The sequence below is a fragment of the Chanos chanos genome, chromosome 12 (assembly GCF_902362185.1).
Source record: "Chanos chanos chromosome 12, fChaCha1.1, whole genome shotgun sequence".
Classification (NCBI taxonomy): domain Eukaryota; kingdom Metazoa; phylum Chordata; class Actinopteri; order Gonorynchiformes; family Chanidae; genus Chanos; species Chanos chanos.
Genome location: NC_044506.1, coordinates 8186933 through 8202241, shown reverse-complemented (window position 1 = coordinate 8202241; position 15309 = coordinate 8186933). Strand labels below are relative to the sequence as shown.

General features: G+C 40.7%; 1 protein-coding gene and 1 non-coding gene across 2 annotated transcripts; one reads left to right on the top strand and one right to left on the bottom strand.

The window, feature by feature from the left end:
- The first annotated feature begins 6000 nt into the window (after positions 1-6000).
- On the top strand, positions 6001-14133 carry LOC115824696 (Na(+)/H(+) exchanger beta-like). The gene is made up of 12 exons (XM_030788454.1): positions 6001-6354; positions 7856-8316; positions 9388-9638; positions 9967-10184; positions 11281-11483; positions 11737-11826; positions 11989-12059; positions 12246-12422; positions 12657-12771; positions 13141-13239; positions 13531-13603; positions 13736-14133. The coding sequence occupies exons 1-12, from the start codon at positions 6063-6065 to the stop codon at positions 14131-14133; spliced, it is 2448 nt and encodes an 815-aa protein (XP_030644314.1). The 5' UTR covers positions 6001-6062.
- trnal-uag (transfer RNA leucine (anticodon UAG)) lies at positions 11034-11115 on the bottom strand. Its single transcript has one exon. It is a non-coding gene; the product is annotated as a tRNA-Leu (tRNA).
- Positions 14134-15309: the final 1176 nt, after the last annotated feature.

Here is a 15309-nt window from a genome sequence, read left to right as displayed (position 1 = left end):
GGGTTTCTAATTTCACCGCACAGAGTGAGCGAGTGCACGAGTGACGACCCATGATATTCTCTTCACCGGGGGGTCGTCGGGTGCATTTTTGTTCTGTAGCGCAAAAAGCCGTCCTCCCCCCTCTTCCGCTGAAATAAATCGAGCGGCGACTCTTAGCTTGTGCCTTCTCACCAACAATAAGCAAACTGACAACTGAAACTAGAAATAACCTAAAATCTGGGTGAGGAAACGAAAGCCAGTTGGTAAGTTATGTGATAAAATACGTCGGAGATCCACTTATAAATTTAAAACAGAACTAGTCTTGCGTTACCTTCAGTTTATACGTTGCTTTAAACCGGCAGAGGATAGCAGGTCTTCACCCACTCATCGGTTCATGTCAAAGCTCGGCAAATGTACTTTTATTAAGTTTAAAACCATTTAATGCCCACTACACGCCGAAACTGCAAGTATTTTTTATAAATGATGTGATTGAGTCTGTTGATGATATTCAGTTTATTTAAACATTAATGCTGGAACAGAAATTATCAAGATTTGAGTGAAATGAAGCAATTTTTTAAGTACAAATAAAGATTTTAAACATATTGATAGTGGATGAGCCGTTGACCGACACATTTTACTGTGACTCAATCCCGATATCTACAGTATATGAACATATAGGTTGTGGGTTATTCGTAATGATAACAAATGCACATTTTAAAACCATGCTAAAGCATATTCAAACCAGGTCTGTAATGTACTAAGGGTAGGGATCCTTCTATCAGACATAGGGCCTGAAATCCTTTTTATACTTACAGATGGTTATAGTTATATAAGTACTGAGATAGAAAGCTTTATGTAACATCAAAACATTGACCAACATACTACAAAGGCCCATTCCCCAGAGCTAGACTCTTTGAGCGCAGATTACTCTAACCTTGTAGGTTTTTTAAAATAAATGAAAATAAACTTAAAGTTAAACTCATATTATTTAATGACTTTTGCCGATAAGCCCTGATAAGCTGCAGCAAAATTTTTAAAAAGAGGTAAAGTATATCATTTCTGGGTCCCTTTTGGCTTGGTTACATAAGCCTCTGCAGTGTATTAACACACATGTTCATTCAAGCATGGACGGTACTGCACAGACTCTTTCTTTCTCTCCCTCTCATTTGTTGACTGGATGACAAAATCATATCTGACAGGCTGTGGCTTTTAGCTGTAGTTAGTCCGTGTGTGTGTCTGTCAGTGGGTGGGTGGGGTGTATGTGTCCACTGAACCTAGTGAATAGGAAAGAGCCATTCAGAAGACTGGGGACTGAGGGTAGCTTCCTTTGTTGCATGTAGATAGTTTGGTCTGGGGGCATCAGACAGCGCCTGGCTGTCTGTCTTCATCGTTCAAGTTTTGGTCTTGGGAAAGGTAAGGATATGGAGGATTTTATCTGTGTCGAGGGCGAGCATTAGTTTTATCCACTGGGTATCCCATGCCACCATCTCTTCTACATTAAAAAACAAAAAATCCATTTGGAGATGGAGACTGTAAATTTGTACAGCGTTTCTTCCTCGAAGGAGAGGGACATCGTGCTCGTCCAACAGCTTACTTTGTTTTTAGTTAAATGTGTGCGTGACAAAAGTTGTAAAAACGAGTTCTTTTGGAACAGCGTTTCACTCAGGTGTGATGTGTTGAGTGTTTCTTCACAGCGTTTTTTTTTTACGTTTCTGAGCAGCGATCTCAGGAACATCACAGTACCAAGCTGTGAAACCAAAGGTCTTTTAAAAAAAGAACGAGCGAAGAATAACACTAAACATTGTTTTAAAAGACGAAACTAGCACAGCCTAGACAGTATGGCACACGTCCCTAATAGTTTTATTAGTTTAAAAGATGAATGGGGGACTTTGTTGATGGTGCCGCGTCACTCCAAACACAGTACATTCCACTCAGGCTGGCACTATATATTTCATTAACTTGGTTAGAGTTTTGATTGGAATTATATGTCAGGCTTTTGTCTGTCTGGAAGAATCTGTTGGCGCTTTTGTTTTCCCCTTAAAATAGTGACTTTTGCTGTAAACCCATGCTTGGATTTTTTTATTTTAATAGGAAAAAGGATTGGGTATGTATTGAATATACGCATCTCTTTTGTTGCCTTTGTAGGTTGACCCTGAGTGTTTGTGTCACAGCTGTATTGCAGATATGATTATAAGACTGGGAAGACTCACCCCGGGATATTTTCGACTTCTTCAGGTTTGTTTTCATTGTATTCTAGTTAAACAAAACTCATTTGAGTGTATTTGTAGACTTGGGTTTTTTTTATTTTTGTTTTTTTGAAGTGGATGTATTCATAATGTTGTTGACACCGTTTGCCGTTAACTGTATGAATATACACGTGTGGCATGCATCAGCACATTAATATTTTATTGCTAACTACGATTATATAAAATGACTGATTATATAAATGCACCCCTGTGCTGTGACCTCATGTATATCACAGAAAGAGACCTTTGCTCTAAGTAATAGATTCTGAGTCTATTTAAAGAAATTCATATCATCATATCATAGTATTTGTAGCTTGTCATAAAGGATACACAAGCTCTTATTAATGTTTGTTTAGTACACGCAGTTCAGACTCCGTGAGCCCTTGTTATTGTCAAAATTATGTATTAAAAATTTGGATTGAAAAAGCTTTCATGTTTGCCAAGTCTGATGGAAGTAAAGATAAATTTGTCCATATCTGAGGTGAGGGATTTTTTCAGACAGTGCCCACAGGCAAACAGCGTCTGAGAGAGAGGAGCACTTCCTGTTGTATTGTGACTCCATTCTCCATGCTGAAATAGTTTCTTATTGTGTTTTCTTTGATCTTATAAAGGGAATGATGTGAAAAACATTGTGTTTTGTCTCTCACACAGAAATAGATTGGGATAAAATGAAGATTAAACACATCAAAGTGAACGTTGTTTGTTTTTAGGTTTTTTGTGAGATTTGTTACTGAATTCACCCAACGCTCTCGGTTGTTGGGTGAGTCTTTTCATTCTGTTTATAGTGTGTGTGTGTGTGTGTGTGTGTGCATGCGTGCGTTTGTCCTTCCTCAGAGGCAGGTCTCTGGTGAGGTGCAGCTCCAGCCTCAGACGGGCCCAGTGAATCAGATAGCCATGACACTGGCTGCGGTTGGCCTGAGCATGTCCTTTTACAGTGTCAGGCAGATGACTGAGAGAGTCCAGCTGGAAGAACCTGCCGCCTAAGGAACCAGCCTCGCCGAATCAGACAACCAATCAGGCGAAAGGGTTACAGTACCGACACCACTGTCTGGCCCATAGCTGAAGATGCCACTGAAATTGTGTATGAAGTTTGTTTTTTGACTGTTGAGGTGAGAGGAAGAATGGGATAAGTGTCTGAATTTGTGTCGATGGTTTGGGTTTATGGAAAGGCTGGTGTTTGGGAAATGTGCTGGAGGGAAATTGTAAGTGCAGTGGAGCGGAAATCGATTTTTTTTTTTTTTTAATTACTTCCTTATAACTAAACCAAAGGATGTTTTTTCTTGTTCAGTGTTAGACAGTATTTGGAAGTGCCCTTGTTTAAAGGCGAAAAAAAAAAGCCAAGTTACATGCTTAATTTAGCTTTACATTCACTGCGTAAATTGTTGATCACTCCACAGGTGCATGTATCACAAATGTGAGAAAAGTAGAACACTATCTATGTTAGTTATCACACATGAATTGAATTCTTACAACTCAGTTTTATCAACACGCAAATGCACAGTTGAACACCCGTTTCCTACATTGTATTCCTATTAGTTTAATGAATGTTTTACATCCTCTCCTGTCTTTCTGGACATAAAAAAATGTGAAATTACTTTGGAACAAAAACTGTGAACTTATATAGATGAAGACCTTTGTATTTGAAGTGTTTTTTTTTTTTTTTTTACATTTTGGATATAAAATAAAGTTAACATTAACTTGATGGTTCAGTCGTATATTTTCTTCTCAAAGGGGACAAGCGTTTGTAAATGTGTTGAAAGAAATTGCACTTTAACTGTAAACTTAGAGCTACCAAACCTGAGTTTTCACGTTAACTGATCAAATGAACCACCATAATGTAATTTTCTCAATCAATTATGTAACTTATCAGTGACAGTGACACGATTATTTGAAATCATTCATGTGTAAAGTTGTTTTATGAAGTGATATTGTCACACTCATGGATGGCTGCCCTGTCTGAATGGGCTGACTTATGTGAGATGAAGGGAAAGAAAAAAAAAACTCTTCCTGAGGTTACTGTGCGGAAGCTGCGTGGGGGAGATTTCCCATCAGATATGAAGTAAACTGCACGTCTCACAAATTGCCATAGATATTAAGATTCAAGCAGACTGTCTGTTGTTACTTACTGCAATCGTCCGTACGTGTTGTGTTAAGCCTAAGGGATGGGTTTGCAGAAAAACACACACGTACACAGAGGCGACGTCATATCGTCCCATGTGGGATAGTATCGGTGATTCTGTAGTTCTCTAGGGAAGGCGTCGTTCGATATAACTGCAGAATGTCCTTGTGAACACAACTTTCTGTCCCCCATAAGGATCAGTGAGCCAACTGTCATCAGAAGAATGTGTAAACAGGACACAAAACGAGAACAACGGGTATCACTGATTTTTTTTTTCATTCAATTCATTTTGTACTTTGGATTTCATACATGGTTTTCTATTGATAGAGACACAAATATTCTAGCAGTTTGAAGCAAATCATGTGCAGAAGTGATTTTTTCTGTCTCTTTCTTTTTCTTTCTTTTCATGACACACCACTGCCCATATCTATTTTTAATTTACTTCCTGTGTCCTCTATGTGTGGATACAGTAAATGAAAGTTATTGCCTTTCCTATTTAGGTCCCGCTGGGTGCAGACTGACTCTGAGATCGCACTCTCATACGCTTTCCTAATGTAACCCTCGTTTTTCTGACTTCACTCGGCGTTTAACGCAGTAGATCAACTGTCCCTTGCCTATAAGTAGCACACTGTCAGAGGCACGTGCTCATCGACGAGCCGAAATAATTTATGGCAATGACCGTAATAATTTATGGCAATAAAAGTGATCATTTGTGACTGGTGAACATTTGTGTGTACTATAGACAATTAACTTGTAATTTCGAGACGTAATTTGAATGATTAAAGATGGTCTAAGCGAAAGAAAGTGTAACGGCGTGAAATATCAGTTATTATAATTTTTAAAGAAGACACACAGGTCCATGGTGACGAGGGGTTAATGAGTCCCCACTGAATTCCGGATATAAACAAGTAGGCCTATGTGATAAATTCTCCGCATATTCAGCGAGGTTCTACACATTGAATCACATACTTCTGTAAACGTTTTATGAAAGTCTTCTGTCTCGTGTTAAAGCCGTGTGGGAATACAAAATTTCATATGAATTCAGTGTTTCATATTTAAAACTAATCAACTTTTTTGAAACATGTCGGTAATGCACATCATCAAGTTGCGAGCTAAGAGTTATTTTTCAGTGATGCAGTGTGCAAAAGTGCACAGATGCGTCCCTTTTTTACCTCCTTTCCGTTAGATGTCACTGAAGGGCTGGTGTACACTAATCTCCTTTGCAATTATGTTCACGAGACAGAAACCGCTTTTTAACGATTGGTTTCTGCGGCACAACTTGAAAACTTGATATGAGAATTAGATGAGGAGAAAATCACTTGATCTACCCAAGAGAAGAAGAAACACGAGGCACAACATAACGCAAATAAAATGATGATGCGCAGTCATTTCCTGTCGTATTATAAGCCGATGCGTCGTTGACATTTCTTTAATATGCGATAATCCGTCTAACTGGAGAGAAACAGAATCTACACTTTCTTTTTTCCTACAAATGTGAAGTATTTTTTTCTGAATTTGTCAGTCCTCTGTAACTTGCTCTTTCTATCATACTACGCAGAATGATCTGCGTGAGTGGGTACGCAGTCAGCAGCGGCGTAGGCTACACTGCATGGCGATACACGCTCGAGATAAATATCCATGTTCCGATCTAAAGCTGTTTTATTATGGCTGTCTGAGCGTTTTTGATACTCAGTAATTAAAAGTCTTTAGTGGTAAACATGCCAGCACTTGCATGCACAGGTGATAGACTGCCTATACGGGTTTTGGGATGGGGACCCTTGATTGTGGTATCGATTTTGCTGCTGGGTACTGTGCAGTCCATCAATGCCTCTACTAACGGTACGAATCATGGCAATGCAACGGGCCGAAATGCGAATCATGGTTCACATCCCAACATCAGCTCTGGGCATCACAAAAGGGCTTTTCCAGTGCTCACAGTCGACTATGACAAGGTGCGGATGCCTTTCGAGATCTCAGTGTGGATTTTGCTTGCGTCTTTAATGAAATTAGGTAAGTGTGCTGTGTGTTAATTGAGTATGCGTAATTTCTTCAGTGTTTTTAATCGAGATGTTAAGAGCACGTGAACTTCACGCAATACGTCATCCATCTACAGCTGCTTTTTGTTTTTACAGTAAATAAAAAAGTTGACTGTAGACAAGCTTATGTATCAAGTGTCGTCTTGAACTTAATCACTCACAAAGTTGGTTATAGTACTCATAACCGTACATACGAGACACTCAAAATGTAACTGGACCAACTTCACAGTAGTAAAGCCATGCACTGCCACAACTTTTGTGAGCTGATCCCTGTTTTAATGTGGTTTATTCAGTTCTTTTGGGGCTGTAAAAGGTACAAGGATCGACAGATATTCTCTCAGCTATAATGGACCCTGATGGGAATTCGAAAGGGGAACTGACTCATGCGGAACTCAGAAATGAAGACCTCATTCACAGAATTTGAGATTAGCCAGCGTGTGTCACTTAACCCAAGAGACTCCGAGAAGGGCACATTTTGGTTTTATCCCTGCATCAGTTCACCCGATTAAAACAGTAAACTACAGCTGCTCAGTGGGTCCCCAAAAGGATTAGAAATGGATAACTTCGAACTTTTTGGCTTTAGGGGGGCTTATATTCCAGCTGTCATTCCCGTCATTAAATACGAAGGACAGGAAGGGTACTGCTGGCAAAAATTTAAGCCAGGTCGTCTGGTTGTTAGCCGGCAGTTTTAAGGCTTGTTTAAACGAAAAGAAACCTAACACGTTGTATTTAGATGTCTTCGATCGTTTAAACAGCCCTGAATGGAGTTGTTTTTGAGGGGTTTGAAAAATAGGGATAGGATTCTTTCTGGCCGAATTATCATAAATTAATTTACAAATGGCTCTCCGACTGCAGTGTTATATGGCCCAGTATTGTATTCCATTAGATGAAAACATACGGCGTAATATAGGAAGTTTTAGGGTGAACGATATTAGTGCTACTACGATGTTTCTCATCAAAACAGTTCTTGGAACGCCGCCTTGCTCCACCCCTGAAGTGATGATAACTGCCATTTTGTTATCTTTTGGCCTCAATTCTCAACAAACAGCTTCTGTTATAGATTGCAAAGAGAAACGCGAGGTGTACACACTCCTCACTAGAAATTTAATCTGTTTGACATGAATATAATGTGCCTATGAAAAGTGTGTAAATGAATACCGCGTGGGCTTACTTCCCCGTTGTCTTCTTGAAATGGCTTTAGAAAAGCACATTCAAGTCTGTGCCTTCATGTTCCACTGATTTTGGTCCACAATGTCATGTGACAGTTTTTGTACATGTAAAATATTGTAACAATACAAACATTGAATGGGATATTTTCAGTTAGCATGACTAAAAAAAAAGTTCTTTCAGAAAACTATGTTGTGTAGCTACTTCTTAAGCATCCAGGTGTGGTTCAAATTCAACAGTCACCACTTTACATTCTCACCATTTCCCTCACACAAAAGTCCAAAAAACACTGTACATCCTTCCTCTAGGTTTCCATGTGATCCCGCGTCTTTCCAGTGTGGTGCCAGAGAGCTGCCTGCTGATTACGGTGGGCCTACTGGTGGGGGGGCTCATAAAGGTGATGGGTAAGACCCCCCCTGTGCTGGACACCAAACTCTTCTTCTTATGCCTCCTTCCCCCAATCATTCTCGATGCCGGCTATTTCCTACCCATCCGACCTTTCACGGAGAACGTGGGAACCATCCTGGTGTTTGCCGTGGTGGGAACCCTTTGGAACGCATTCTTCATGGGGAGCGTTCTGTACGGAGTGTGCCAGATTGAAGGGACCAACCTGGGGGGCGTGGATCTCCTGGCCTGCCTCCTGTTTGGATCCATTGTGTCAGCAGTGGATCCTGTGGCTGTGCTGGCTGTGTTTGAGGAGATCCACATCAATGAGCTACTGCATATCCTGGTGTTTGGAGAGTCTTTGCTTAATGACGCCGTTACAGTGGTGAGTGAACTGAAACTACTTGTGGACATCAGGCTCTGTAATTATGCACGAGAGTGCATAATATGTCATTTATTATTCTAACGTGATCTCATAAGACTGCTTGCATGAATATAGATTATGTGTGTCCGAGCATAATGAGGGGACAAGATGAAACAATGAAAGTAGTTTTGGCGTCAAACATTTGCACGAAATGCAAAATGTCCGTTGAACATTTTGCAGCCTAGTGACATTTTGATGTTTAAAATTGCCATGCATCGTGTAGGGGACAGGAGAGAGGATTTTAATGCGCGTCAGTTAGGTCAGTGTCATGATGAGTAATAGTATTTTATCATCAGTCTGATTAATGGATTCGTGACTCCCACCTGTCATTGCATTTAACACACTGTCAGTGCTCATGCCACCCGGGGGTTAAATCAATTCTTAATCAACTGTGACTCTGCTCTCGCCCTGTGACTGGTGAAACAAACCTGCCACACAGGCAATCAACAAATATAATCACGATTCCTAGGGAAAAAAAAGAAAGAAAAGAAAAGAAAACTGCTGATGCTCAGAACAAACAAGTCCTCAAGCGTGATGACTTCTGAACAAAATAACATTTAAAAAAAAGGACTATGCACACAGGTACAGAGCAATATGTTAGGATCTTTCAAAACAACATTTTTCCCCCCTCAAATGCTAAAGCGTAATTTTTCAAAACTAAATTTTTGATGGGTTCTAACTCTAAGGTACCTTAGGCAATGTGTGTAAATCAGCACTGTATTAGCTTTGCTCTGAGTCTCTGCAGTGGTCTGCTGTGAAGTATCAAAGCTGGCTGACAGACTCCAGATCAGGGTAATTAAGACCAGGGGGGATCTGATTAGTGAAATTTACTTAGTTAGTGCCAGAAAATGACTGTCCAGGTTTTATGGTTGTGGACAAGGAAAGCACACAGTGTTCAGGGGGTTGGATATCTTTGGGTCTATCCTAAGAATATATGAATGAAGCTCTGTCTATAAGAGGGGAACGCCTTGTGAGACAGTGGAGTCCTTGTCCTATGATTAGGACTTGTTTGATCATCTTGTTGTGCTGCAGGTTCTCTACCACCTGTTTGAGGAGTTTGCCAATGTCGGCGCGGTCACTCCCGGAGATGTTTTCTTGGGCGTGCTATGTTTCTTCGTGGTGGCTTTCGGAGGGGTGCTTGTCGGGGCCATGTATGGCCTCCTGTCAGCCTTCACCTCCCGGTTCACCTCCCACACGCGGGTCATCGAGCCGCTGTTTGTGTTCCTGTACAGCTACATGGCATACCTGTCAGCAGAAGTCTTTCACCTGTCCGGCATCATGTCGTAAGGGTCCGGTCCCATTCGCACCAACACTCATACAGTGAAGAGCAGCTCCCGACTGCTGGATAATTCGGCGGAAAATTTGATTTGCTTGACCATTTAGATTCTAAAGAATAAAAAAAACAGCAAAAAGAACAGAAAAGAAAACAGTGTAGTTGATTGTAAATGAAAGAAGTAATGTTGGAAAGTGTCTGTGTTGATATTGAATTTGCACATTTGTGGTTGATGAATCAAATCAAACACAGTGCATCTATTCCTAGTGCTACACTTTCTGTACCCGATAAATACGAACCACAGAGGTTTTCCACTGAATGGGTTTCCTCTCCTGCAGACTAATTGCTTGTGGTGTGGTGATGCGTCCTTATGTGGAGGCCAACATTTCCCACAAGTCTTACACGACGATCAAGTACTTCTTGAAGATGTGGAGTAGCGTGAGTGAGACCCTCATCTTCATTTTCCTGGGCGTGTCTACGGTGGTCGGGCCGCATGTGTGGAACTGGACGTTTGTTGTTGCCACTCTTCTCCTCTGCCTTGTCTCCCGAGTGCTCGGTGAGTTGTGTGGGATTTCCCCGGCCTCAGATCCAAGTGGTTCGTGATGTTGGTACAGTTTACTGGGTTAGATTTGGCAGGTTTTGTCTGGCGACAGTATACACCTGTTCAGAGATTTTTGAGTTTTATTTTTTATCTATCTATCTATCTATCTATCTATCTATCTATCTATCTATCTATCTATCTATCTTTCTGTCTATCTATCTATCTATCTATCTATCTATCTATCTATCTATCTGTTATATATGTCTATATCTATATAAAAGATAACTTATATTATCTTTTTTATATATATATAAGATAATCCTTTATTAGTCCCACGGCAGGGAAATTTACAGTGTCACAGCAGCGTAGGGGATAGCGCAATAGCAAGAAGATCAGTCAAAAAGCAAGATATGATAAAAATAAGAATAAAAATAAGTAACCAGGCAGCAGGATATAATAAATAGTAAATAAGTAACACACATAGTGCACAGTTGTAAACAGTCATACAGAGGTATTGCACATGAGTGTTATACAGAGATATTGCACATGCGTGAGTTCTCAGTTTCAATGTGTGGGGTCTACTAGGAGCAGTTGATTGTAAAGTCTGATAGCATCTGGAGAAAGGACCTACAGTACCTCCCCTTCACACTCTGTGGGTGAAGCAGCCTTTCACTGATGGAGCTGCCCAGTGCAGTCAGTGGGGTGGGACATGTTCTCCGTCAGGGAAGATAGCTTAGCCATCATTCTCCTTTCTCCCACTACCTCCACTGGGTCAAGGGGGCATCCCAGGACAGAGCTGGTCTTCTTAACCAGTCTGTTCAGTCTCGTCCTGTCAGCAGTCGAGATGCTGCAACATAAAGATGTTGGCAGCGGTGGGATTCGAACCCACGCCTCCAGAGAGACTGGAGCCTAAATCCAGCGCCTTAGACCACTCGGCCACACTACCTCAATATGTGTGTGTACATAGATATATAAACATAGTTAAGCATAGATAGATAGTATATATATATATATATATATATATATATATATGTATATAAAATCACTATCACATCCATACTACATCTGTCCTCCTGAACAGTGTATTTCTGTGTATTTCGTGTGTGTGCAGGAGTGATTGGACTAACCCTCATCATCAACAAATTCCGCATTGCCAAGCTTACCAATAAAGACCAGTTCATTGTTGCCTACGGTGGCCTGAGAGGAGCTATAGCATTCTCACTGGCGTTCCTGTTGTCCAAGGATCATTTTCCCATGAAGCACATGTTCCTCACAGCCATCATCACCGTAATCTTCTTCACTGTTTTTGTTCAGGTAACTGTGGCCAATCAGAGACAGAGCTCCTCGGTTACTGTCCCATTAATTCCATTTGAGACTTTTAGAGCATTTGAAATAAAACAGATAATGACTTGACATTTTTTACTTTTTGAATTATATTGGCATCTCAACCTCAGTTCTTAAAAGCAGTATGTAACTGTATGTTTGCATGCATGTTAAAACTGTTGACGTGTTTGTATTAGAAATATGTGCCCTGGCTTTAACTACAGAAGTTTTTTTCCCCTCCTAGGGAATGACAATTCGACCTCTGGTTGACCTTCTGGCTGTGAAGAAGAAAAAGGAGACAAAAAATTCTATAAATGAAGAAATCCACACACAGGTGATGACATAGTTCCCTAAACTATAGGGGGTGGTTGGCAGTTGTTTTCAGGTGTTGGCTGAACCAGTCTTTATTAAGGGCAAGCCATTTACTTGCAGATTGGGTCTTTTTATCTGCAGTTCCTGGACCCTTTAGTCACTGGTTTACTCTGTTTATGTCCAGTTCCTAGACCATTTACTTACTGGTATTGAGGATGTATGTGGACATTATGGACACCACCATTGGAAGGACAAGTATGTATCTCACTGTTAACACATAACCCTCCTGCATGCAATATGTCATTTTATATTCACCCCGTGTGTATGCGTCACAATGTCCATGTAGTTCTGAAAAGTACTTTAAATGAAACTTGTGTTTGATGCTTTATGCTCGATTTTTTTTTTCATCTGTTTTATCCTTCTTCCTCTACTCTTTTCCAGACTAAACCGGTTTAATAAGAAATATGTGAAGAAGTGGCTGATCGCAGGAGAACGCTCAAAGGAGCCGCAGCTAATATCTTTCTACCATAAGCTGGAGCTGAAACAGGCTTTAATGCTGGCAGAGAGTGGAAGTGGGGCCAGCCTGACAAGAGCACACTCTTCCACTGCCTCTATGCAGTAAGCAGCAACTCTTCTCTCATTTGTCTCTGTGACTGTAGGAAATGATCGACCAATGGTATTTGTTGCAATGCCCGGACTTTGATGTTCATGCAGTGCACGGGCTCAGTCAGAGCTATTAGTGTTAAATGCGAAACCTATGAATTGTGTTAAATTCATTTTTAATGTGTACAAAATGTAAAGTATCTGAGTTGACTCAGCTGTGACCTTGTCCAATGACTCCTGTCCCTCCAGGAATGTCCAGCCCAAGAGGCAGAAGAGCGGAAGAGCGATACCACAGATTTCCAAATATCGAGAAGAGGAGATCCGAAAGATTCTGAGGGCTAATTTGCAAAAGACCCGCCAGAAGGTAAGAACAGCCCCGATGCTCCAGATACGGATCTATGAGCGACACTGTCAATTCCAGCGGTGACCTCATCCGTGGTGACCTTCAGTTTTTCTGGCTGCCTGATTCATCCAAACACAACTGGCCTTTGTTCTCTGTGTGATTTTAGTATGTGGATTTATTGTAATATATTCAGACAAATAAACCAACACTGCTCCATGCAAATGCTCAGCAGAGCCGATATGAAAACCAAATAAGGGTTTCAAAAATCTCCATGCTGTATCATTTGTATTTCTGATTCACTCAGATGAGGTAAATACATAATAACCAGTGCCATAACTTTTGCTATTATTAGACATTTGACAATTGACATTTGGCTTTCTGGAAATGTAGCTGCATTCCTACAACAGACACACTCTGGTTGGCGAGGGTTTAGAGGACAGCTGGAGTGAAATGCGTCTGAGAAAACAGCGGATGGCGCTAGAGAGGAGGGTATGTGTTACCAGTGTATAGTACCTGCAGTATACCTTTACACTTCACGGATTCTAAGGCGACCTCTGAATAGATTGTAAATGTGAAGCTATAATTTAAATGTGACATTTTGCTCCTTTATACAAGAACTGTAATTGCCTCATAGAAAGTTCAGTTTGCAGTGAACAAACTCTGATTGAAACACTGAGTTTTCTCACTCTGAGCTGCTGTGGAAATACTAGGCCGTAAATAGCAGTGTATCTGCTTTACTGCAGTTCTGATGCAGATTTCTTATGCATGTCACCTCTACAGATGAGTCACTATCTGACAGTTCCAGCAAAGCGAGCAGAATCCCCCCCCATGAGGAGAGCCAGATTTGAGTCAGGCAAGTACAATGTACTTGAGTCAACGTGAAACCTAAACCACTAACCACATTATGAGGCACTGTCTACAAATTCTTCTCATTACTCTGTTTTGTGTTGACTTCTGTGTGGGTTTTTTTTCTAATGTTCTCCAGCTGGTTTCATTAGAACCCCCAAACCACGATTGCGTTTTCTGTACTGGCATATTAGTAAGACCAGTTTCAATCTTCTTTCAGACAACCAGGTGTACAGGACCAAACCCAGTCCGTCTGACGTTCCCAGCATCAGTGTAGAGCAGGTCTCAGCCAAGCCACCGGACTCCGTCAGAGTGCTGGATGAAGTGATCCAGAAGGCTGGCAGGAGCCAAGAAAGCACCCACAGAGGAGGAGACGACTCCCCCAAGAGCCGAGAGGAGTCTCGTGGAGGTCAGGTACGAAAGCCCAGCGTGAAATTTGCCCTGGGGGATGAAGACCAACAGAAACTGTCTCGCTGCTTCAGCGACCCGGGGCCGAACAAAATCGATGAAGAGGATGAAGAACTCTTCCTGTCTTGATTAGAGTCCTGACGTGAAGGACGTGGAGGGAAGGAAAAAAAAACGGACTAATTTATTTGGCCCCTCTGAAGTGCTTGCATGTATTTCTAAGGTAAAGCGACAGCTTTATCTAAGAACATTCTTCACGCATTTATGCCTTGTTTTTGTCTTTATGCGTTTTCAGTTTCGATTGTGAAAGAAACAGCATGGATGTTGCTTTAAAGTGTTCCTCTTCTTTCTCATCCAATTCATTCTACATGCATGTTTGTTCAGATCTTAATCGCATTTATTTGTCTCACTGTGAAAATGACTTTTCATTACATTTCATCATGGGGCTTCTGTTACTTTAACACCCATTTGCCTATGCTTCCTCTACCAAGCTGTCGAGGATTAGTTGCCATAGAGATAATGGAATAGTTTGGTGTTCTTGAGGCAAAATTAAACTGACCAGAGAGGGTTTCAAGCACTTATGTGAGCCCATTAACCATGTGCACTAGTATTGCTTTGTCTCGGGTTTCTCAGGGACTATAATACAGAATAGAGAATTATATGCTCAGACAAGTGGCCTCTTTGTCATACAGATATAATGACAAGTTGAGACATTCCTGTTTTCTTGCAAGATGGACTTAGTGAGTCATGCACAAATAGATCTCTCAGTTCCTATTCATTGTGTGTCTTTTTCAACGAATTAAAGAAAATGTGCACAATAGCATTTGCTTTAGAAGCAAATGCAAAAAAAAATGCCTTTGAAGAAAAGATGTCTACAAGTAGTCATCTTTAATTTATTGTTTTATATCGACGCCATAAAAAATAGAAACTGATTGCTCCCGAAGCAGTATTTTTTATATGTAGTAATAAGATGGACAGAGTGTTGACCGAATGAATTATTGTTCTTGGGGGGAAAAGATACAATCCATAAATCCATTTGGTCTACATTTGCCCTTACAAAGTGAAGGTAATTAAATGTCTTTATGAATCTATCAATAAAGGGTTCGTTTATCAACTATATTTCTTGAAGCTTGTTTTATGAATTCTGCATATAATAAGACAGTCTTATTGCAGTTATTTATGATTCAGTTGAATACATCGCCTGGTGGAATACTCAGTTTGCTGGACTCAGCCGATCATGAGCTGAAATGGTTTAGAATTCCTGACTATTCACAAGATGGAGCTCTTTGAAGAGTTTTGGTTTTTGTA

What these genes read in the sequence shown, in the direction of transcription:
- LOC115824696 (XM_030788454.1), top strand. Translation starts at nt 6,063, where the DNA reads ATGCCAGCACTTGCATGCACAGGTGATAGACTGCCTATACGGGTTTTG. An exon ending in TGCGTCTTTAATGAAATTAG is followed by an intron (nt 6,355 to 7,855) that starts GTAAGTGTGCTG and finishes TCCTTCCTCTAG; the next exon opens with GTTTCCATGTGATCCCGCGT. An exon ending in CACCACCATTGGAAGGACAA is followed by an intron (nt 12,060 to 12,245) that starts GTATGTATCTCA and finishes ACTCTTTTCCAG; the next exon opens with ACTAAACCGGTTTAATAAGA.